Below are 25,137 nucleotides of genomic sequence, written 5' to 3'. Positions count from 1 at the left end.
CAGGAAAACATTCCTGAGTTTACAAATCTGCCACTTTATCCTAGGGGTCAGAATTTAATTATTCATGTGTACATATTATGGATGCAAGACAGCATAGACACTATAAAACAGTAGTATCGTTACAAAAGCTAATCACATCGTAGCAATATAAATGTTTAATAAACAGATCATAAACAGAAGTGTCACTTGCACTCCTAAAAAGAACGCAGCTGGTGTTCCCCAGCCCCCCTCCTTCCCAGTTTTAGTTGCAGGGTGTTTTTTTTTTCTTTCCCCCAGACAGAACAGTAATTTGATTTACACCACACTGTGGGAGTCAGGGTGTGGTCGAGTGCTTCTAACTAATATTACAAATGGATTTTTTTTCCCCCTGAACTCCTGTAGCAACAAGATCTTAAAGTGGTTACTGGTAGGAAAAAGGTGAGATGGAGGTCAAATTAGATTGCAAAGTAAAATGCTCTCTGGGCTGTGCAAAGGGGTGCTGGGGGCCAAAAGGCAAGGGGGGGTGCATCGCGGGGTGGTAGTGTTTTTACAGCTGGGTACATTGAGGCGCGATGTTGGCATTACCTAAGAAGTCTAAACTAGTTCCCGTCAGTGAAGGGCTTCTCCCCCTTGTCCTGGGCTTACTTAAGGGGCCTCCTGGCCATGGGTGAGGCTGAGGAACAGACGGGGCGCTCTGGCCGACCCCCACTCGCCTCCCTTCCCTGGCTTTGGCAGAACGCCTCCGAGAAAAGGGGCGCATCAGGGAGGCACAAGTGTGCTTGCTCTAGCCCAGGCCCTTCCCAAAGCAGGGGCAGGCGAGGGGGCTGGGGATGCATGAGGGTACGAGGCAGGGCCGACGTCCCCTCCCGGGATGAGGATGCCCTCCCTGGCTGCTGCCCCCGGGTCTGTCTGCATCTGTAGCAGACCCGGGCCTCAGTTTCCTCATCTGTGAAATAAAGAGGGGGAAGCCCTATGCGCGCGGACATCCCTCCGGCTCTGCGCCGCGGACCCACCTAGGATCTGCGTGACCTTGGGAGAGTCACTTTGGCTCGGTGGGCCTCAGTTTCCCCCTCTGTAAAACGAGGGGCAGGGCGAGGTGGCCTCTGAGGCCCCTCCAGCTGTGAGTGGCCGAGATGTCGGGCTCCCTCGCCCTGCGGCTTCTCGGCAAGCAGGGACGGAGGAGGGGGTGAGGCCGCCTCGGACACGCGGGGCAGGGGGAGGCCGAGGAGCTCTCGGCGAGGGACCGTCACGTTGGCCTCCGCATGGAGGGGGCTCAGCCAATAGTGAGGCGGGGTCTCCCGGAGGATCCGCCTCCTCTCCCTCCCTACGTTCCCCGCCCCCCTCCACTGCGCCCTTAGCCTCGGATCCGCCCCGCCTCCCACTCGGCCGGGGCCTTGCGCACCAAACTCCTTTGGGGCGTCCCCACCCCCAAGGCCGCCGCGAGCTCCGAGTCCTCTTCCCTCCCCGCCCCCCAACCTCGGGCTGCACGTGGCTCTGCACGTTGGAGTCTGGGCTCGGCTGGGGCCGTGTGCGCGTGCGCGCGGAGGAAGCAGCCCGGGGAAGGAGGGATGGGACCTCCTGCCCTCGGGTCCAGGCTGACTCTGCCTCTGAGCTGGAACCGCTGAGCCCCAGGGGGTCCGACTTCAGGTGGAAGCGCAGCTCTGGAGAGACGCGGCGCAGTGCGCTGGGAGGAGCCCGGGAGTGGCAGGCCGAAGGCCTGGGTTCGCATCCCGACGCAGGCAGCAGGCAGTTACTAAGCGCCTACGTGCCGGGCAGGGTGCTGGGGAGCTGCCGCTGGGAAGCGAACTCTGCCGTAACTTCGGGCGAGCAGCAGCTGTTCTGTGGCTACTGTGTATGAGGCGCCGTGCTGAGCGCCGACGCCCGCCCTCGCCTTTGTAACATTGTAACAATGCCAAACAGTTTGTTTCTTTTGTGGTCCTGTGGCCTTTGTTTTGTGCGTCCACGGGCGCTACCAGGTACAGCCGAGGGACGAACCCCAAACCAGACTCTCCCGTCTGTCCAAATCGGCAGGACGTTCCAGGAAGGTGTCTTGTTCAAGAGCTTCCGGTACAAGAGATCCCTCCCGGTTCCTAATCCCCCCAAGAACCTTTGGTGTTTGGGGTAGTTGGGACGTCTTTGTGCGTGTAAATATTGTTCCCACTGGCTTCATATAGAATGTAAAGTCTTTGAGGGGGAGAGGAGCAAAAGGGATTTTTTCTGTTTTCTTTATATCTCCAGGTACTTAGCACAGTACCTAGCATACAGTAGGAATTTTAATAAGCATTTTTAATTGACTCCTTGGCGTCTCCCACTCCCAATTCATCCTCTAAAGGGATTTTTCTAAAGTGAAGATGACCATGTCATCACCCCCACTCAATAAACTACAGAAACTTTTAAATACAACATAACAAATATAAAATGTGCTGTTTGGCCTTCAAGGCTCTTCATAACCTTGCTTCTTTCTTTCCAGTCTAATTACTCCTTACTCCCTGACAGGTACTCCTCAATCCAGTGAAGCTGGTCTCCTGGCCATTCCCCACACAAGATATGCCCTCTCTGGACCCTAGACATTTTCTATGACTGTCCCCCATGCTTTGAATGCTTTCCCTCATATCTGCCTACCAGCTTTTCTAGCTTCTTTTAAGTGCCAGGTAAAAGCCCGTTTCTACAGGAAGCTTTTCCCACTCTGGTCTAATTCTAGTCCCTTCTGTCTGTTCCTCTTTATCCTGTTTATAGCTTTTTTTTGTACATATTTGTTTGCTTGTTGTCTCTCCCATTAAATTGTGAGCTCCTTGGGGAGGCACCAGAAGGAAAAGCTTCATGTAAAACATGGCTTATGAGCTAAACTTTGAAGAAAACTACGGATTGTAAAAGGAAATTTAAGGAGGTAGTGCTTTCCAGGCATGGGGGAGGTACTGCCTGGGCAAAGGCTTGGAGATGGGAGATGAGTAATGAAATGTTCTAAGACAAAACCCAACACCAGCTCTTCCTTTACATGCACAAAACTGCCCTTCAAATAGTTCGATAAAGGACCTGATGCCTCAGAAGTACTCTTAGAAGTCATCTAAATCCCACCCCCTCATTTTGCAGATGGGGAAAAAGAGGCCCAAAGGAGTGACCTGCCCAAGGTCACACAATGTCTTACAGAGTCAACCTCGGAAATCTGATTAAAATACCCTGATTAAAGTTCTGGTGCTCTCTTCATTACAACATAATGCCAGGGTCCCAAAGTCCTCGACTAAAGGATATAGAAGGGAGAGGGAGGAGCAGTGTTCACTACACTTGAAGGGGACAGTTGCTTTTTTAGTTTCTAGTCACTTTATTTGTACCTTGACAAAGCCTTATCCCAGCCCCAGCAGTCAGTGGAGGGTTTCTGAAACATGGTTAGGTGAGATACGCTGTGCTAGCAGCCTGATTAAGTCATGCCTTGACTTGTTTGACATTGCAGATAATAGCCTTGCAAGGATTTGGCCCCAATTTGTCTAAAATAGGACTTCGGCAGAAGCAACAGAGAATAAAGGACTGAAAAGAAAAGACGAGGCAAAACTGAAAATGAAGGATTGGGAAGAAAGGAGGAAAGATGGATAATTAGGAGAAAGGGCTTAAAATTGTGGAGCCAACTAAATAAAATATCAGAAAAAGAACGACCCCTGAAGAATGAAAGAAGGTGGTCAGAAAACAGCAATGTACATGGAAACAGCTGTAAAATAATCAGGAGGTAGGAGGTCCATGGGTGATGGGTGTGGATATTGACAGACATAAATATATGTCTGTCTTTATCTATCTATCTATATCTATCTATCTATCTATCTATCTATCTATCTATCTATCTATCTATCTATCTATCTATCTATCTATCTATCTATCTATCTCCAGAACATTTTCTTTGCTGTATTGATTGGTTTTGTTGATTGTTTTTTTTCTCTTTTTTAAAAAATTATTCTTTGTTATATGGGATAACTGGGAGTGAGGATGGAAGATATCGATATTGATATCAATAAAAATTTACTTTTTTAAAAAGAAGGTAAAACCAATTTTATTCTATATGGTATTATTATAATAATCTTGGTCTTATGTTGTGAAGATTTTTAAAAATCACAAATGGTGACTACAAACTTCAATGTCTCCTCTTCTATTAACTAGGGAATGGATCCAGATCAACTGAGCTCTCTGAGCTCTGTATTTAGCCCTTGTGTTTGAATGGTCTAACTCCATTGGATCTGAGATCTCATGAATGTGGGTGTGCTCTCCAATAATAAAAGTCCCAACCCATCCAGGCCTGCCTATCAGATCCAGCTCTTGTCCATGCCTTTCCATATGTTCACACCAGGACATCCACCCAACATACTCAGATAATCCTCACTTTTTCTTTATCATCCTCATCATTTCTCCTTCCCACTGCATTCCTATTGAACAACTGAAAAAGAAAACTGAATAAATACTCATAGTCCAGCATTGTTTGTGATTCTTGTCAATGTCCTCCAAAAAACATCCATTGAAATCGCTAGAGGACTTTCTTTGGTCTTTTGACATTTTGTGGGCTCTAATGAGTACATCATTCAAACTATTCTTCCTATCCCTTGCTCTCACAGTATGACCACACTACTCTTTTTCAGTTCTTACATTTTGCCAAATGTTCTCCCTTACACCATTTCTTGTACATAGTGATCATTTGTTTTATACAGCAACCTGTTCACTATGTGTCTCTCCATTGTCCTTTGGGCCACCAGTGATTTGATTTTTTTTTGAACGTGGGTAGTCCATGATGCTGGTGGTGACCCAAAATCACTGGGAAAGTATTGAGATAAAAAAAGATGGGTTTTTGTTACAGGGACAGTTTGGAATTATTGAAAAGTGTTGTGCAGGTTTTCAAATGCAAAGCAGCCTGCTGTCTTACTATGTACTTGCTGCGGGGTTTTGCAGAGACAGCTCATTATTTAATTGAAGTATCTATCCAAAGTATAGGTACTAATGGACAATCTCAATAAACAGCCCAACTTGTGTCATGGTCTGAATGATTGGAATTTTTTGGTACATTTGGATCTTCCTGTATGAATTGTCAAGCCAGTCTCTAGAGTGGGTTGTGAATTTTTATTTGATGATAATAATCAAATTGATTCACTAAATCAATTAATCAGTAAATGAATTCATATTTATATATAGTCTAAAAGTTGTAATTCTTATTGTCATCACTGGGAAAGCCAAAGAAAGATGTACAGGATTGTAGGCTATTTTGTATTTTTAATCAGAAAATTAAATTGTATTTGAGTTCTTCAGATCATTCTTCACATTTAGAACACATACTTCCTTTTATTAACAGCCAATAATACTTCTACTTTCTAATAACTTCAATCAAGGTAAGACCTTTTGTTCAATTAAATAATTAGCTTTGGAAATAGACGTTATATAGGAGAATAGGTTATTAGAGTGCTTACTTCCTATTCAACAACAACAACAACAACAATAATAATAATAGCTTACATAATGCTTTGCTAATCTCGCTCTTGTGAAATACAGATCATTATAATCCCCATTTTACAAGCTGAGGAAACTGATACACACAGCAGTTGAGACAATACTCAGATTCATACGACTAGTCCATGTCAGAGCCCAGAATCAAAACTTTCCCTTGACTCAAAGCCTGATACTTTGATCACTTCATCAGGTTGCCTCTCCATGCTAAGGACATTGACCTGTTCTTGGTAATGGGTATTAAATTCTTTCCTCTTGAAATCCCACCTCCAAAATTCTGCCTATACAATTAATGTTAGGTGACAGGTATTTGATGGAAAAATAAATTATTATGAAACTGCTTAGATTTTATCTTTTGATGCTTGTATTATTTCTAATTGCAAAACTTTTTCTAAGCAGAAATGTAATTCCCTTATGATCAACCACTTGGCCTTTCAGGTTATAATTTATCCCCTGGGGAACTGGATTGGAAATGGAAAAAAGACCATGAATAACCTACCATTATTGAAGTTGTGTAACACTTTATACTTAAAAAAAAAGTCTTACTGGTTACAGTTTAAACAAGTACAGTATTCACACCATTCTAGAGGGGTTATGTATTTAACCTGGTTCTGGCAATAACATCTTTTAAAAGAAATTAACTGTGTATTTTCTAGGATTAGTTTTGAATGAGTACTACAATCTCTTATCTATAAGTTTTGCTCCAAGAAAACTTACATATAGCTCCCTAACCAAGTAGATACAGACCTCTCTTCAATTAAGATAGCATTTTGGAGGACGAGAAATCAAATATGCTGTATGTAATCTTAATCCTAGTAGGAATCATATTATGTAGAGAGAATGTAATTAGCCAAATTGCAGTTTTGTAAGAATAGGAAGGTAAACATTTTCTATTCTTGAAAAAGTGCCCCGGGATATGTAATGTTCAGGGAAGAACTTTCTTACCTCTCTGTTAGTTTGGTTTTTTGATAATTTTTTTGTTCTTATTTACTAAAGTTCACTGTTGAAGTTATCAAGTCCTCTCAAATACTAGTAGTGTGACCGTGAACAAATCAGTTAAGCCCCCAGTACTCCGAAGAAACACTGTAAGACTAAAATAGGGACTGAGCTACTGAACCAAATCAGTAGAGGTTGTTGAAATTACTGATCAGGACAAGTAGAAGGAGGAGGAGGAGGGGAAGGAGGAGGAGGAGGAGAGGCTTGAAATCGGTAAGGTATGTACAAAGTGCTTTATTGGTTAGGTGTCACTGTTGAATAATTTTCCATCTGATGCCTTTTTTCCTTTTAAGTTTTTAAGGCCTTTCCCTTTATTTGCATCTTTGTTCATCATGATCCAGAACTGATGGTTTTAATTCTGTAATGTTAACTTTTTAGATCATTACTAAGAATCTCAGAGAATCATACAATTTTAGATCTGAAAGGCAACTCTGAAGTTTTTAGTCCAATCCCCTAATTTTCAGATGAGGAAACTGAGGCCTACAGCACACAACTGTTTAGGAACAGAGACAGGATTAGAATCTGGATCTTCTCACTCTTAATGTACTGTTTTATTCTTTCTTGCTACCTTACACTGCCTTTCTGGAAGCTACAGAGTAGCTTCTCCCTATAATAGTACCCTAATTTATACATGCTTCTATATTCTGTTAGTTAAATTTGTATATATCTACTCCTTTTCCCAATTAGCATAAAGTTTTGGTTGATTTGTTGGCAAATGGCTCCTAACATTTTTATGTCCATAAGCCAAATACCTGAATGCACAAGGGTAACCACTTTTTTTTTGAGGGGGGGAGGTAAGGCAGTTGGGTTAAGTGACTTGCCCAAGGTCACACAGCTAACAAGTGTCAAATGTCTGAGGTACAATTTTAAGTCAGGTCCTCCTGACTCCAGGGCCAATGCTCTATTCACTGTGCCACCTGGCTGCCCTGGAACCATTCTTTAAAGGAACCTTTAAAGAAGTGGAGAGAATCATATCATGATAAAAAGTGATCACCTTTTCATTTACCTATTTAGGAAATCTAATGTTGACTTTTACATTCTGTATCAAGTTTTCTTGAAACAAGGGAGCACCTGTAAGTCTATAGTTATAGAATAAGGTGCCAGAATTGGAGTCATTGACTGGGTTTACAAGCCAACTTTGACATTTACTGCCTGTGAGACTTTGGGCCTTCCATCTTTTGGAGCCTCACTTTTCTAATCTGAAAAATAAGGGAGTTGGACAAATTATCCTTAGGGTTCCTTTTAGCTGTAGAGCTATGATCCTGGGATACTGTTCTGATTTAATCCAGAAAATAGATGATTTATTTTATTTATTTATTTATTGCTTTTTTTTGGAGGGGGGAAGGCAGAGCCATTGGGGTTAAGTGACTTGCCCAAGGTCACATGGCTAGTGAGTGTTAAGTATCTGGGGCCAGATTTTAACTCAGGTCCTCCTGACTCCAGGGCTGGTGCTCTATTCACTGTTCCATCTAGCCACCCCTAGATGATTTATTTTAAAATAATATGTTAAATTCCAAGAAATGGCAGAAAATGCTGGGGAGGGGGAACAATTACAACCTTTAGTATATCACAACATATCAAACTATGGAGTAATAGCATGAAGCAGGTCTGTGTCACAGAAAAGAGGGACTTGCTTTTAGAACAGCTTGTGTCCAAATGTGCAGACTATTATACTGTCAAATAAAGGAAGTGCCATTATCTCATGGTACATTTTTCCCCTGTATCTGTATCTATTTTGTGACAAAGCCAGTGAATACAAGGGAAGTGGACCCTAAGAATGGCCGTTAGTGGCTCCAGAGTAAGAGGAATAATAAGATATAACTAATTTTCTTCTAGAAATACCACAGGAACTGGGATTAATTAGTGAAATTGATTTGTGGCCAACCAGTAAAAGAGTATTTGAATGGTAGCCCTTATTAAGACTGACCTCCAGTTGAGCTATATAACTGGATAATCCAGGCAGGGTGTTTGGTTCTCGAGAAGCTCACCCAACCACATGGGAGTGGCAAAACCAGTGTCTCGGGTTCCCTGTTAGGTGGCTCCACCCCAGAGAAAGGTTGTGGCGAACGGACCTGATTGTATTATACAGTGCTGCCACCAGTTTTAGACCCAGTCTTAATTTAAGACCTAGTTTGATTTTCTGGTGCCTTTCTGAATGATAATTATTCTAGCCACTGTAACCAAAACAAAGATGGAAGAAAGGCAGGTGAAAGAATAAGGGGAATGAGAGGGAGTTTCTTGGAAGGAAGAGTGACACATCCTGATACCATTCACATAGTAGTTACTTCATAGGCATTTGTTAACTCAGGATGAGTTGCCACAGGTTCATGTACACCAACCCCCCCCCCCACTAGATAAAAATCAAATAGAATGGGTTGTGAGCAGCAGAAACTTGAGACAGGTCGGACTTGGTGGCCATCCTGAGACACTACATTTTCTAACATCCCTAAAGCCATTCTTATTCTTAGAATGCCCAGCTGTAGAAGGGGGAAGAGGGGGGCGGTGTGTGTGAGTCTAGCAGCTGCATAGAGTGGCTTTATGCAAGATCTGTTTGGTGTTAATTCAGGCAAATTTCCGTTCTAGAGCTGAAGTAAATGGTTAGTATATTCCTAGAATTCACATTTGTGCCATTGGACTTTAGATGGACTGTTTAAATAGAGGTAGAAATGTTAGTAGAAAGCATAAGGTTGAACTTTAAATGTGTGGAATAAGGATTTTTTTTTTCATCGAAAAGACTGTCATTGGAAGCTGACAGTCCAGAACATATGTTACTATGTTTTGAATTATATAATTCTCTTGATTGTTGGCTACAAAGGCAAGAAGTAAGATGAGAAATCACAGTCACAAGATGAGAAAGGCGTGAGTGTAGTGAAGGCAGAACTCTTCAGAAGTCTGGTTATAGAAATCATCTGATCACAGGTGCTCAGGGCCACATCAAGTGTATGCTCACTATATCCTTTATGTATTAAGATAAGCAGCCCTACATGAAGGGATGTGGGCTAAAGCAAGTTACAATCGGCATACAGCTGTTAAAGGATTGAAGTCCCATCACACTGCTGCTAGGTTTTATTTTCCATTAAAATACGCTGAACTGCCATTCTACCACATACTCTTTCAACTTCACATGCATCAAGGGGAGAATGATTACTTTTCCTTCATTTCCTTTTGATAGATTGTTCCCTCCCAGCCCCCTACTTTACACTGACACCTTTTCTCTGAATCAATAGCTGGCCCATCCTTTATAACACTATTTGTTTCTTAACTAATTCTGTCGTCTACTTTTTCTTCTGTGCTGATACCGTCTCTTCCCTGGCTGTCTTAAAACCACTGCCCCAGAAGGGAAAAAGTCAGTAGAGCAATTAAAAATAAAACAAAACAAAAAAAACCACATAAATTTGAATTCCTCTTTTGAAATATTAAGTTAATTTTTCCAAAAACTACATGCAAAGCCAACAAAGATGGCAGAGTAGGAAGAAAAAATAGAGCTTTGCTCTGTACAACAACTGCAACAAAGACCCAGAAAGAGTGCCAGACTAAGTAGTAGCTGGAAAAATCAAGGAAAATTCACAGTAGGTTATTTTTTCAGCCTAGGACAGCAAAAGGAAACAGAGTTCTGGGGATGTGGTCTTTCCAGGAAGGCAGCTGCATAAAGCATCACTGGGACTGAATTGAGCCCTACAGATGTGTAGTAGGGGAAGACACAGTTCTGTATCTAGAAGGGCTAGTTCAAGGAATAGGATTGGGGGCCACCTGGAAGCCCTGCTGCTCTGACCTCAGTAGTGGGCTGCAGACCCAGTGTGGATTGAAGAAGAGACCTCCACCTAGAGACTGGAACAGCTGTGGGTCTGAGGTTGTATACTGAACAAAGAGTAGGAACAGAACAGAGCAGCAGCTAGATGGTTCTGCCTCAGAGCAGGATTGTACGTTTAGCTCCCAGTCCCCAGTCCGAAGTCTGCACTAAGTAAGCAGGGCAAGAAGTTCAGATCAAAAGGGTTCCTGCAGTTCTAAATCTATAGAGCCTTCCAGCCAGCTGACAAGAACTGGGGAAATTGGCAGCCCACTAGAGCTCTGTCACCCAGACCCAAACCTAGGGCAGGAGCTCAAAAAGCTCAGACCAAGAAAACAGTGACCAGACTTCACCCTAGATGAGGCTGCTTTGGGTACACTGAAAATTTGCAGATCCAAGAGTTGAGTTGGCCCTGAGTCCATTAAAGAGGATGGCACTATCTCTGAAGAAAGTAATAGCAAGACCCTAGAAAATACAAACCAGGACCAAATAAGGCCAAGGCTTTGCCTCCAAAAACATGCGGAGCCCAGCACTAACATCAAGTACCAATTTGGGAACACTGGAAAAATGAGGAAAAACAAAAAGGACTATCATCATTGTTGTTATTCCACCCATTGTGGAGACAGGGATGCCCGAGACACAAACTCAGAAGAACAGAATAACTCCAAAGCAGACCCTCAAAGAAAAATACAGGTTGGGGACAGGTTCAACTAGAATTTTCGGAAGAAATTAAATAAGAGGCTTTTTAAGTGTTAAGTGATTTTGTAAGTAAATGGGGTCTTTAGAAAAAAGAAGTAGAAAGGAAATGCTAGTTTTAAGTCTTACTTAAATAACAGATTCCTTGAAAATGAGGATAGACCAAAAAAGAAATCATTGACTGCATAAGACAACAAAATCAAAAATCAAAAGACTGACAAAATAAAAGAGAATGTAAAATATCTCATAAAGGAGCAGTACTGGAAAATAGATCAAAACAATCAATTATTCAATTATCATTAAGTTCCTACTATTATGTCAGGCACTGTGCTAAGCACTAGGGATACAAAGAAAGATAAAAATCAGTCAGTCCCTGCTATCAAGAAGCCATATTAATGGAGGAGACGACATGCAACAACTATACACAAGCAAGCTATGTATGATATCAGTTGGGAGCAATCTAAGAGGGAAGAGCTAAGATTAAGGCCTGGGAAAGGCTTCTTACGGAAAGTGGAAATTTAGCAAAGATGTAAAGAAGACCAGTGAGTCCAGGAGGTGGAAATTAGGAGGGAGGGCATTCCAAGCATGGGGAACAGCTTGTGAAAATGCTTGGAGTATGGAGAAAGAGTATCATGTGCAAGAAATAACAAGGAGACCAGTGTCACTGTATTGCAAAAGCATATGGACAGGAGTAAGGTGTAAGAAAACTGGAAAGACAGGAAAAGATCAGGTTATAAAGAATTTTAAAAGAGAGATAATTTTTAGTTATTTGACTACCTGAAAGACATTACCCCAAAAAAGGGGCCTGGACATTATATTTTATTATCATTAAAGAAAATTACCCAGAAATGCTAGAACCAGAGGACAAAATCAATATAGAAGGAATATATCTGTCACCTCCTAAAATGTATTCCTAAGTGAAAATTCCCAGAAACAGCATAGCCAATATCCAGAACATCCCAGTCAAAGAGAAATTACTCCAGGTAGCTAGAAAGAAGAGGTTCAAGTATCTGGGAATCAGTCAAGAACACACAGGATCTAGCAGGCATAACTATTAAGGAGTAGAGATTTTGGAATACAGTATTCCAAAAGTCCAAAGATATAGATTATAATCAAGAATCCTTTATGCAGCAAAACTGAAACAGAATCTTGCAGGGGAAAAAATGGACCTCAAATTAAATTTGTTGTTTAGTCATGTCTATCTCTTTATGACCACATGGACACACCGATGTGATTTTCTTGGCAAAGATGTTGAGTGGTATTCCATTTTCTTCTCCAGTGTGTCCCCATTTTACTGAAGTAAATAGGGGTTAAGTGATTTGCCCAAGGTCACACAGTTAAGTATCTGAAACCAGATCTGTGCTCAGATCTTCCTGACTCCAGGCCTGGTGTTCTATCCACTGTACCACCTAGCTGCCCTGAAATGAAATAGAGAACTTCTTAAGAATTCCTGATGTAAAAGCCAGAGGTAAATAAAATCTTTGAAATATAGATGTGAGAGTCAAAAAAACATAAAATGGTAAATACAAATGAGCACCCAGTAGGAACTAAAGATGGAGTGTTTATATTCTAAAAGGTAGAGATGATATAAGTGCCTCCTCAAAAAGCTGGTGTCATCAAGGGTCAAAGAAGGTGTTAAATAAGACAGAGGATTCAGGAGTGGTTATACTATGTTTTGATCTTCATAAAAGAAGAAAAGAAAGGGAAGGAAAAAGGAGTATACTAAGGAAGAAAAGGAAGAGGTTGGAAGGAGAAAATGGGGAGCGCTTAGATCCCAATTTCAACTAAACTGGTCAAAGAATGGTAGAACACACACATAGGTGTGCAGAAAATCATTTAACTCAAGGAGGAGAGGGGAGAGAAGAGAAGGAGAATAAGATGTAGGGATAGATTCAAGGAGGTATTAACCTAAGTGAAATGAACTTTAACCTCATAAAGTGAATAATGAAGAGGATTTTAAAAAGCAAAGATAAGAACATAAGACTTGGGTGTCCATGAGGGAAAGAGAAGAGAGGCAGAATTTGATTGCCTCAATTATAGAGCATTGAGCAAAAAGAGGAAAAAGTGAAAGTGAGTAAGATGGAGATAAACATAATTAATTACCATAACTATGAATGAGAATGAGCTACTTTTCTTGTTGTTCATTCATTTCAGTCATAGCCTACTCTTCATGACCCCATTTGGGGTTTTCTTGGCAAAGGTACTAGAATGGTTTGCTATTTCCTCCTCCAGCTCATTTTACAGATAAAGAAACTGAGGAAAACAGGGTAAAGTTACTTGCCCAGGGTCACACAACTAGTAAGTGCATGAGACCATATTTGAACTCAGGAAGATGAGTCTTCCTGACTGCAGGGTGGGCACTGTATCCACTGTGCCACCTAGTTCCCCCAAGAATGAGATAAACTTATCCATAAAATGGAATAGAACAGAAGAATGAATTATAAATCTGAAGGCACATAGTAAGCACTTAATAAATGCTTGTTATAAGAATAAGGAACTGAAGAAAAATCTTATTTTTCAGATGAACTCGAAAAGGCAGCAACAAAAGTGGTTTTGAATTTTAAAAAATCATTTTTAGGTGTGGCTAGGTGGCACAGTGAGTAAAGCGCTGGCCCCGGAGTCAGGAGGACCTAAGTTCGGTTCCAGCCACAGACACTTAACACCCACACAAAAATACTAGCCATGTAACTTTGGGCAAGTTACTTAACCCTAATTGCCCTCCAAAAGGCAAAAAAAATAAAAAATCATTTTTGCAGAAAGGCACCATAGACAATTGTATTTAATAAAGGACCTTTTTAAAAAGTTGAAAATTAATTGAAGAATAAAAAACAATCCAGAAATATCAGTAGGTCAAAGAGCAAATCAAAGAAACAGTAGATAATTTCATTAAAGATAATGACAGCATACTAATTTTTTTGGATACCATCAAAGTAGTCAGAGGGGAAAATTTATATCTCTAAACACTCTCATTTAAAAAAGAGAGAGAGACGGGGGCAGCTAGGTGGCACATTGAATAGAGCACTGGCCCTGGAGTCAGGAGGACCTGAGTTCAAATCCGGCTTCAGACACCTAACACAAAACTATCTTTGTGAACTTGGGCAAGTCACTTAACCCCAGTTGCCCTACCTTCCCCTTCCAAAAAGCAAAAAATAAAAATGAGATAGAGATAATAAATCAAAGAATTGGGCATGCCTCTTTAAAAAAAAAACTAGAAAAACAACAAATAGAAACACTCCAATTAAATGCCAAAATAGAAAATATGCATATCAAAGACGAGATTAACAAAATTGAAAGCAAAAAACCCCAAAAAACCTTCATTGAATTATTAAGCAAAACTATGAGCTGGTTCTTTTAAAAATAGATAAACCATTAGCTAACATGAAAGAAAAAGAACCAGTATTTTGACTATATATATATATATGTGTGTGTGTGTGTGTGTGTGTGTGTGTTATGTGTATTTTACTTTTCTTCCTCTCTTTCCCCCATCATGATGCATGAAGGAAAGAAAGTAGATTTTTGTTCATTAAGAAAAAAAATAAAATTAACTTGAAAAAAACTACAGAATCATTACACTGCCTTAACTACAGCCTTTACTCCAGTTCTTTTAATTCATTGTTTGTTTTATATTATAGTCTGCTTACCATGAACCTCTCCATTGTCCTTTATAATAATTTAAAATTTTCATAATTTTAATTTTTTTCAGAAATATTCTTTGGGTCGGCTAGGTGGCACAGTGAGTAAAGCCCCAGGGCCTAGAGTTGGGAGGACCTGAGTTCGGTTCTGGCCTCAGGCACTTAACACAAAAAAACCAGCTTTGTAACCTTGGGCATGTTACTTAACCCCAATTGCCCTCCAAAAGGCAAAAAAATAAAAAAATATTCTTTATTCACTTGGTTTTTCCTATGTAGATGGTTGTGGATCAAACTCTTTTGAATGACAAGTATATGCTGAAACCAGTGGGTAATGGCCTAGCTAGAACTGATTGTAAAATTTTTGTTAGGAGCATTTACACCTTGGAAATCAGCAAGCTACAAATCAGGGCTTGATTTGTTGTCTTGTTGATTGTATAGACTTAAGAAAGTGCTGAAGAAAATGTTAATAATGCAGATTAAATTTAAATGTCTATGTGTACCCAGAGAACTGGTTGTTAAACATTTACTAGCACATCCGTAGTTACAGAGCTCTTCTATGAGTCTTTGCAGTGTTCTGGTGTTTATGTAATCAGCATAATATCATCCACAGAAGAACATCCAGAGAGCTTCACCATTCTTTGGGAATCCCTCTTCAACCTGAACCCTGTTCTTATTTATAGTAGCAAACATTTTCTTTCAAAAAACTAGATGGGATGGTCAAATTGTGAGTGCAAAAGGTAGCCAAACACTATAGTATCTTTTAAATACAAGGATAAAGTGGGAAGAACCTCCAGAAAATTGGTTGAACCCTCTTGGGGTGGGGAAGATATGGATAAACACACAGGAAGGGCAAGCATGAATACTAGCTGCATAATTAGAGGAAAATCCACTTTGATGGGATCGTAACTCCATTTAAGGATTTTGAGCATACAAAATGTTAATTATTCCCAGCAGAGATCACAGTGAAGGGCAGTTTGGATGAGGAATACTTTTCATCTCCCACCCTTTGCAGAGAATGCATGGAATTGATCATGCTTATCTCTGTTGATCACACTTTGGAGAGCAAGTTGGTCCAGGGTCTCTCCTCCCCTTTTCTTGCTTGGTGGATGGAGAAAAATTCAAAGGCTCTGGGTCCAAAGCAACTTGTCTGATTAGAGATAATGAGATTAGATCATGAGGGTTTTAGTATAGGGCAAAGGTCCCTGTATCAACATGACTTCTTTGCTCTGCAAAGTTAAAGAGCATAAAAATAGGTTGTAAATAAAGTTCATAAAATGCAATAGATTTCCCCCAAGCAGTATATTGATTGCCAAACTGGAAGGTGGTCTCCTAGTCAGTTGGATTTTATGGGATCAATTACCATAGCTCCCTATTTCCCCCCTTACCAAACTATCCATAGCAAAAATGTGTATTTAGTACTAAGTAACATTATCTTTATCCAGTAAATCATTGTTTTTTTAAGAAATGCAAATAACGGGGTGGCTAGGTGGCACAGTGAATAGAGCACAGGCCCTGAAGTTTGGAGGACTTGAGTTCAAATCTGGCCTCAGACACGTAACATACACACACACACACACACACACACACACACAAACTAGCCGTGTGACCCTGGGCAAGTCACTTAACCCCAATTGCCCTACCTTCCCCTCTCAAAAAAAAAAGAAACGAAAATAACCAATGAGCAAAATTTAAAATAGCTGGGAAACACTTAGTAATGAACCTTTCTACTGGCTATATGTGACAATAAAACGGAAAGGAGAATCAGTGAGAAAAGTTAATTTACTATAGTTCTAGAAGTTTCTCCAGGTAGTCATAAATCAATCACTCTTTGAGATATGAGCCAGGAAAAGGCTGAGAGATAGAGACAAAGACAAAGACAGAGACACAGACAGGCAGAGACAAAGACAGAGAGGCACAGAGACAGAGACAGCAACAGAGAGACACAAATACAGAGACAGAGAGACAGAAATAGAGACACTAAGAGAATCAGCAGGCAGAGTAGCAGTTGGAAGATGTTTAGATGATAGATAGATAGACTGATGGTAGATAGATAGCCTTATAGAGATAGAAGATAGACAAAAGGACAGTAGATTGATAGAAGATTGGGCATTTATTTGGCACATACTATGCTAAGCACTGTGCTAAGTACTAGGAACACAAATAGGGGCAAAAAAAGACAGTTCCTATCTTTAAGGAGCTTACATTCCTTTTAAAAAGCAGTATTTATTTTTTGGTTAGCAAGCACTTTCTCTCCTCATCTCCTCCTGCCTTCACTGAAAAAAAATGAAAATGAAAAGCAAAACTCTTATAAGAAATGTGCCTGGTCAAGAAAAATTTATCCAGAATCACAAAGGGATATGTCCTTCTTATGAATCTCTCTAATGCCTAGTCTCCAAAATTAATTGGACATTTACCACATTCTCAAAGCGTATAGTATATAATGAATGTTAGGTAGTGACTTGGCAAACTAGGTGGTGATGTATTTATTCAGAATAAATTCCCACACTGGCCATGTACAACTGTCCGTCTTATCCTGTACCTTAAGTGTATCACCTTTTTGTCAAGAGGTGGATAGCACCCATTCTTCTAGAACAGCAGTTGGTCATTACATTTATCAGAGTTATTGGCCTATATAATGATGTTCTTATTGTAGAAATTGTTCTCCCTTTATTCTCACTTAACTCTGCATTAGTTCATAAAACTAATTTCTAGGTTACTCTGTAACCACTAACTTTTTATTGCATATATAGGTCTTTTTTTCTTTCTTTGCTTGTTTTGTTTTGTTTTGATCTCTTTGGGATACAGACCTGGCAGTGGTATTCCTTGGTCAAAGGTATGCATGGTTTTATAGCTCTTTGGGCATAGGTCCAAATTGCTCTATAGAATAGTTGAATTAGTATACAACTTCACTAAAATTACGTTGGTGTCTTACTTGTCCTATATCCGCTCCAACGTTTGTCATTTTTCCTTTTCTGTAATATTAGTCAATTTTATGGGTGTGGTATGGTAGCTCAGAGTTGTTTTAATTTGCCTTTCTTTAATCAATAGTGATTTAGAGTGTTTTTTTATATGATGATAGATAGTTTTGATTACTTTGTCTGAAAACTGCCTGTTCATATCCTTTAACCATTTATCAATTGAGGAATGGCTCTTGTTTTTATAAATTTGACTCAGTTCTCTGTATAAAATTTGAGAAATGCAATCTCTGTTAGAGAAACTTGCTATAAAGAAATTTTCACAGTTATGATTACTGTGTGTTTCCCTCCATCCTATTTCCCCCATTTATCCTGCTATCTCTTCTTTCACCCTTCTCATCCTCAAAAGTGTTTTGCTTCTTCTGTCTTTTACCTCCCCAATCCACCCTCCCTTCTAATACCCCCTCTCCCTTGCCTTGTCCCCTTCCCGTCCTACTTTCTTGTAGGTTAAGATAGATTTCTATACTCAGCTGGGTATCAGTAAGGTTCACTCTCTCCTTCCCACCTCCTGTATCTTCCCCTCCACTGTGAAAACTCTTTTATATGAGATAATCTATCTTATTCTACTGCTCCCTCTCCCCTTTTCATAGTGCATTTGTCTCTCATCCCTTAATATTCAATACTATTTCATGAAGATTATCATGTGACCATTGCCATGGATTTTTGAAAAGTTAAATTATTTGATTGTATTGAAAGCACTTTCTGGAGACAAAGAAAAAAACAAGAAGACTTGAAAAGTGAAATTGAGCTCATCAGGACAAAGCTGTAGAAAGAGCCAAAGGAATCCCTATAAATAACAGCTTAATTTTCAAAAACTCTCCTTTTGTCTCAATTTATTTTTGCCTAATTGGCCTTCACATAAGCACGTGTTGTGGAACCATTGAACACTACCTAGGAAGAGAACTCTCTTCCATTATTACACTATGGAAATGACTACATTTAATAGAAAATACATTAGCAATTTTGCCTGTATTTGTATCCCCAGAAATTATCATGGTGGTTGGAACATAATAGGCATGCTTATTGACATGGCTAGTTGTTGGTAAAGGCAAGTCAAGAAAAGCTGTTTCCACGTGGAACCTTGGGAAAGGATTGTCTTGGTGAGAATCAACTGCTTTGTCAATTCAAGAAGCACAGAACATATTGGAATGTCAGAGGAAAAAAGGAAGGAGGCAAGTGCTTTAAATTAAGGCATTGTACAATTATTAAATTTGAATTCTAACACTAGCTTTTTTTTTCTATAGAGCAAATGTCTAGTCCATTTGGTCTTTTTTCAACTATGACATTTAATTTCTTTTTCCTCTTAAATGTAATTTTTTTGTAAAAATTGTGTAGAGAAACAGAAGCAGTAGGCTTTATGGTACTCTACCAGAAAAAGTATTTAGTGAGCCCAATGCTAGGATCTAAGAGGGTACACAATAGAATAAGATGCCCTCAGATTTTATGTCACTGCCTTATTACCTGTAGCATCTGGTCCATGTTTCTTTTGCTTTTCCTCTAATAATTTTTAGCATTTGAAGCACTGATGTTCTGTAGTTAAATTCCATTAGTCATAGTTTCCAGAAATGAAAATTGGGGGCATCTAGGTGGTGCAGTGAATAGAGCACTGGCCCAGGAGTCAGAAGGACCTGAGTTCAAATCCAACCTCAGACACTTAACACTTATTAGCCATGTGACCTTGACAAGTCACTTAACCCCAGTTGCTCTGCCTTCTCCCCTACAAAAAGTAAGAAAAAAAAAGAAATGAAAAATGAACATTTTAATGAACATAGCAGTTTATATTTAAAAATACATTTTACTTATATTTTGTTTTTATTTCACTGACATTTCTCAATATGACCCTCTCCCCTCCCAGAGAGTTATCTCTTGTAACAAAGAATTAAAAAAAAATCAACAAAACATTATTATAATGCAGGGTTTCACATGCATAGTTGCCCACCCAGTTCTGCAAAGAAGGGACAATGTACCTCCTTATAGCTCTTCTTGGGGTTAAACTTATTCATCATAATTTCATAGCATAGCATTCATTTACAATTTTTGTTCTTCTTTCCATTTACATTGTTGTAGTCATTGTATATATTGTTTCCCCAGTTCTGGTTACTTCATTTTGCATCAGTTCATAAAAGTCTTTTCATGCTTTTTTGGACTCATTATTTTCATCAATTCTTATGGCACAGAACTATTCCATTGCATGCATATACAATGCTTGTTTAGCCCAATACCCAATTAATTGATGGGCATCTATTTCATAAGGCCTGTTAGTTTTAAGTTAATTGAAACTTAATGTTTCATGAAACAATGTTTCGTGACATCAATATGTGATATATTGTAGGTTAGATATATTCAAATAATCTTATGAGGAATGCTTCACAGTTGCCATTTCAGAAAAAAAAAAAAAGAAAAGTTTAAACAGACCACCATTTTAGGACTACAGCACTTAATTTAGCTGGCATAAACAATGGCCTTTATATTATCTGGTCCTAGTCTAGCCTATACTTTGCTTTTTTCTTTTTTCTGGCTTTCTCAGGAAGAAGTTTAGACCATTGGTAATAATTAATCAAACACAGAGTAGTTAAATATTCATTCTCCAAAAAGCTTCCTTTACTAGGAAGAGCCTGGAAAATTTCTTGGGGGCTGTTTATTCATTCTTAGTTTAAGATTATGAATAATAAAGAGATCTACATTACAGAGCATATAGACTTCCTACTTTCTCTATTCAACATTTATACTGCATTTTCTGAGGAATAAAACATTTTATGAACAATTACAGAAATGCCCCAAATGGACATACTACATGTGTTTTCATGACTGGAGATATTGAACCTCATTTTCAGGAGCAACATTCTGAAAAGAAAAGTGAATTCTAAAAAAATTGAAAGATATCTTGTCTTTGCTTTTATTTAAAATTTACATATAATATCTAAAAGGCAGCAATACAATGAGGGGAAAACCACAGGACTTGGAATCAGATTACCTAAGTTTCATATAAATTCTGCTATTTCCTGTGTGACCTAGGGAAAGTCAGTTTCTTCCTCTATAAAATGAAGAGATCAGGGGCGGCCAGGTGGCTCAGCGAGTAAGAGCACCGGCTCCAGTGTCGGGATGACCTGGATCAAATCCGGGCTCAGATACTCAGCACCACACCCAGAAATAACTGGCCGTGTAACCTTGAGCAAGTTACTTAACCCCTATTGCTTTAAAAAAATAATAATAATAATAAAATGAAGAGATCTCTAAGACTCCTTCCAACTCCCCCAATCTATCTGGTCTGGTGACAATGATACTTTTTTGTGATTTCTTCTGAGCCTTTGGATTTCATGTGCATTTCTACTTGTTAAATATGATGTGACTAAATCTTGTGAATACATCATATCCTGGGAAGGGTTATTACTATATTGTCTTTCCCAGGAAGAGTGAGAGACTTATCCTTGGGTCCATATACATTTACAACTCTGCAAGATAAATAAGTAAAAACAAAAGCAAATTTTAATTTTCTGTTTCCATGTTTTGGTTTGGGGTATGACAGCTGGTTTTTGTGCTCCTCAAATTGTACCAATATCAGATTCAACTTTTTAAAACACACTTGACTTGATAAAGTCAAGTCAAACACAAGACATTGAGATAAGCAACAGGCCTCCATCAGGTGCAGCCTCAGTATGGTTTAGAATTGCTGTATAACTAACTTATGAAATTTACTTATTTCAAGGAGATATATTCAATCATTCATTCTAAGCTATATACATGTTATTCTTATTAAAATGCAGAGAGAATAAATCACTACCACACAAAAAGTGCATAATCAAACTGATAAATCTTGCTATTTAACTCCCTCCTTCACTCTCACATATGACTTTGCATGTGAATGTCTAAGATCTGTATGCCCTATATTTTTTCACTATAATATTGCAATTAATCACATTATATAACCAGCCTACTGCTATTTCTAAATGAATACAAAAACCCCACAACCAAGAAAAAATAGCCTGCCTTAAATAATGTTGAAAGTTATGTCTTTTGGTGACAGTCCTAGGGGATTCTGGGGCAAATCTCAAACTTTGTCTTTCTTTTGACCCCCTTATATGGTAGACAATATACCACAAGAAAATATGTTCTGTACAGTGCACAGTGATTTCTGGTCAGGACATATTTGACTCACTGCTGGTAATAGTTTTGTTCTCAAAGGTATAGTTCATTCTTTTTCTTGAATAGAATTTCATCATTTATAGAATATTGTACTAAATCATTACCAGAACCCAACACTAAGGAAATGTAGGCTCTCCAACTATTTCAGACTGCTTAAATATTGCTATATAAACTTCTAAAGATGTTTCTCAAGGAACTAAGTAGGAGTGGAAGTTAAGTGGAGACCCAGGGCCAGTCAAGCTAACCTTGGGAAATATTCCTTTGGAAAACAAAACAAAACAAAAAACCTGGGTTTGTAATGGATCTTAAGGTCAATGAGACAACAGTATGATATGTAACCGAAAAAAAAAAAAGCAAATGCAACCTTAGGCTGCATTGAGAGGACATTGACCAAAATCAGGGAAGTAATAATCTGGCTTTAGTCTAACTGAACTGACCTCTTTCTGGGTGCCACATTTAAGAAGTAGAATGAGATCATCAAGAGGGAGGAGATAAGCATGGTGAAAGACCATAAAATGATAATGGGAAGATCAGTTAAAGAAAAAGAAATGGGAGCTTGGAGGAGAGAAGAACTGGGGGTGACCCATGATAGCTTTCATCACAACCTTTGAATAATCCTTGACTCTTCTCCCTAAACCCCCATGTCTAATCAGTTGATAAATCTGATTCCACAACACCTTTCATATCTGTCCTTTAGAGGCAACTAGATTGTGTAGTGGAGAGAGCACCTAGAATCAGGGAGACTTGAGTTCAAAAGCAGATTCAGTGCTTACTAGTTGTGTGACCCAAGGCAAGTCACTTCACCTCTGTCTGCCTCAGTTTCCTCATCTGTGAAAAGGGTTATTGTAAGGATAAAATGAAATAATATTTGTAAAGAGATTTGCAACCCTTTAAAGTGAATCTTGTTTAAGTACCAGTTGAGTCAGATGGTATCTGGGGGCCCTTCTAACTCCCAAAGTCTGTGATTCCGTGTGTTTCCTTATCTAGTCATGGGTCTGCTATATAATACTTGTGTGGCCTAGAATAAGTCACTCAATCTTTGTGGGCCTCAGTTTTCTAAACTGTAGACCAGTTGAACTTTTGGTCATCAATACTTCTTTATACTCTTAAAAATTACTGAGTACCCCAAAGAGTTTTTGCTTTTATGGGTCACATAAATAATCTCCTAGTATTTATATGAAAATAATTTGATCTAAATGACCCCCTGAAAGGGTCCTATGGAGTCCCAGAGGTCTGTAGATCAAGCTTTGAAAATTGCTATTGTAGAATGAGGAGGTTGGATTATATGATCTCTATGGTCCCTCCCAGTTCTAAACCTACGAATATGTGTTCTATAAAATGAAGAAATTGAATTAGATTTTGTCTGATAGTCTATGATATTATAAACTTCCTAAGAAGGAAATTGGCATATGAAAGAGACTTTAAAAAAAATAAGACTACATGATGGAGAAAATGTGCACGTGGAAACTTCTAAGAAGGTGCCTCATGAAGCACGAAAAAAATAATAAATATTCATCAATGATGTATTGCAGATATAAAACAAGCATATGTAATATGTAAAACATATGTTCCATGAAGCTCATGCCATATACAATGTGTAATTCTATATAATTAAATGCATTCAGCATCAAAATCCATTTAGAAGTATTCCTTTTTAAATGTTGTAAAGCAAACCATTTAATCCTCTCAATTTTGTTAATTTTCTAAACCGAAAAGAAAAATAGGGGAGGATATTTGTTAAACTACAAAGGTACTACTTTATAGTGTTTGCTGTTCCTTCTGAATTTAATATTTCATTATTCATTGGAAGTCCATTCAAAGTTATTGCAGTAGGATTCTCTAGAATTTCAGCTAGTTTATTTCTGATCACATTTCTCTTTAATAATGTGCTTCTTAAAAATTGCATGTTGTTCTAGAAATTTCAAACTAAGGAGGTTTAATTTCATTATTGATAGGTAAAATGGCTTGAATAAAATATTTTTGGATTTGATGCCCAATTCTCCTTAGTCGGTTTAAACACGTTCTGTACAAGTTTATCCTTATGCTACAGCTTCTTAAACAGAAAACATTTGGCTTAAAAGAGTCCGTGACCATTCATTGATTATGGAGCCTAACTTGCTGAGCGTTGATGAAGAATTTTAATCAGTTGGAAGCTAATATATTCCTCTTAAGCACCTAAGGACTTGATTTATTAAAGTTTACATTTTACATCAGGTATTTGAAGTTTGGATGAAGAAATTCTTCCACACTCTCTTGTCTCGTCTGTCTTCTGGCTCCTTCAGAAGCACGTTGAATTATTCCAGCATTATGGAATTATTATTATTCCATATTATTTCAATTATTCCAGCATTATGAAGGCTGTCCTATTCACCATGCTGTCATCATCAGCACCTACCTTTGTAGGTACATTTTCTATTGGAAGATGATTCTTTCCAAGCTGGGCTGTGGTTTTCCATAGCAATGTTTTACCCCTTACCTTATGATGTCCTAAGGCAGTGGAGAGAACATTAGGATCAGGGGAACTTATTCATTTCTCAGCTCTGCCTATTACTTAGGGGGGATCATGAATAGCGGTTTCACTTCTATGGAACTCAATGTCTTCAAGTATGAATGAAGGGGGTGGAGTAAGATGGCTTCTAATATCCGTTCCAGCTCCAAAATTCTAGGATCCGATGATGTAAAATCCATACTTTGCATTCAGGAGCTTAATAAGCGTTTCTTAACTTGATATATAGTAGTTCAGTGTTTTTGTTTTGCTGTCTCTTTCCAAGGATTAGGGGTGAAAAGCTAGGGGCATCCTGTGTAGAGGCACCTATGGGAGAGATGGATTGTCACAGGTAAGGACAGCTGGACTGGATGAAAGACTATGTGAAGGGCAGTAATGGGGAATAAATGAGCTTCCATGCTTAGGTAGGTAGGTAGGTAGGTCTAAATTAATCTTCTAGGAGATGCCATCATTTGATTATGTTGTTGATGATACTGATGCTGATGCTGACAAAATGATCATAAGATCTTAAATTTTTTTTTAAAGAAATTGGGGTTAAGTAACTTGCTCAAGGTTACATGGCCAGTTATTTCTGGGTGTGGTGCTAAGTATCTGAGCCCAGATTTGATCCCCAAGTCATCCCGACACTGAAGCCGGTGCTCTTACTCGCTGTGCTACCTGGCCACCCCAAGATCTTAAATTTAAAGCTGGAAAGGACCTGTGAGGTCATATAATTCAACTCCATTTTACAGATCAGGAAACTGAGGACCAGGGAGATTATGTGACTTTCTCTAAGTCACATAGGTAATAAGCATCAGAAGTAAATTTTTAACTCAGGTCCTCTGACTAGAGAGTATGTGTGCATGTTACCACACAACAATGTGGGAGAAAGAGATAGAGAGAGAGAGAGAAAGAGAGAGAGAGAGAGAGAGAGAGAGAGAGAGAGAGAGAGAGAGAGAGAGAGAGAGAGAG

General features: G+C 39.1%; 1 protein-coding gene across 1 annotated transcript in view; it reads left to right on the top strand.

Moving 5' to 3' along the window:
• The first annotated feature begins 642 nt into the window (after positions 1-642).
• LOC138158351 (uncharacterized) overlaps positions 643-25,137 on the top strand; it is a 35,607-nt gene continuing 11,112 nt past the window's right edge. The window contains exons 1-2 of the mRNA XM_069084506.1: positions 643-882; positions 1,064-3,697. Of these exons, the coding sequence (XP_068940607.1) occupies positions 643-882; positions 1,064-1,837 (1,014 nt within the window). The 3' untranslated portion in view covers positions 1,838-3,697. The remainder of the gene's footprint in view (positions 883-1,063; positions 3,698-25,137) is intronic.

This window comes from Petaurus breviceps, unplaced genomic scaffold, assembly GCF_028583685.1.
Source record: "Petaurus breviceps papuanus isolate PSGF00001 unplaced genomic scaffold, PetGlider_PUasm1.0 174, whole genome shotgun sequence".
In the NCBI taxonomy this organism is placed as follows: domain Eukaryota; kingdom Metazoa; phylum Chordata; class Mammalia; order Diprotodontia; family Petauridae; genus Petaurus; species Petaurus breviceps.
Note: the sequence above shows the minus strand (reverse complement) of the source record. Positions and strands in the feature narration are given on the sequence as shown.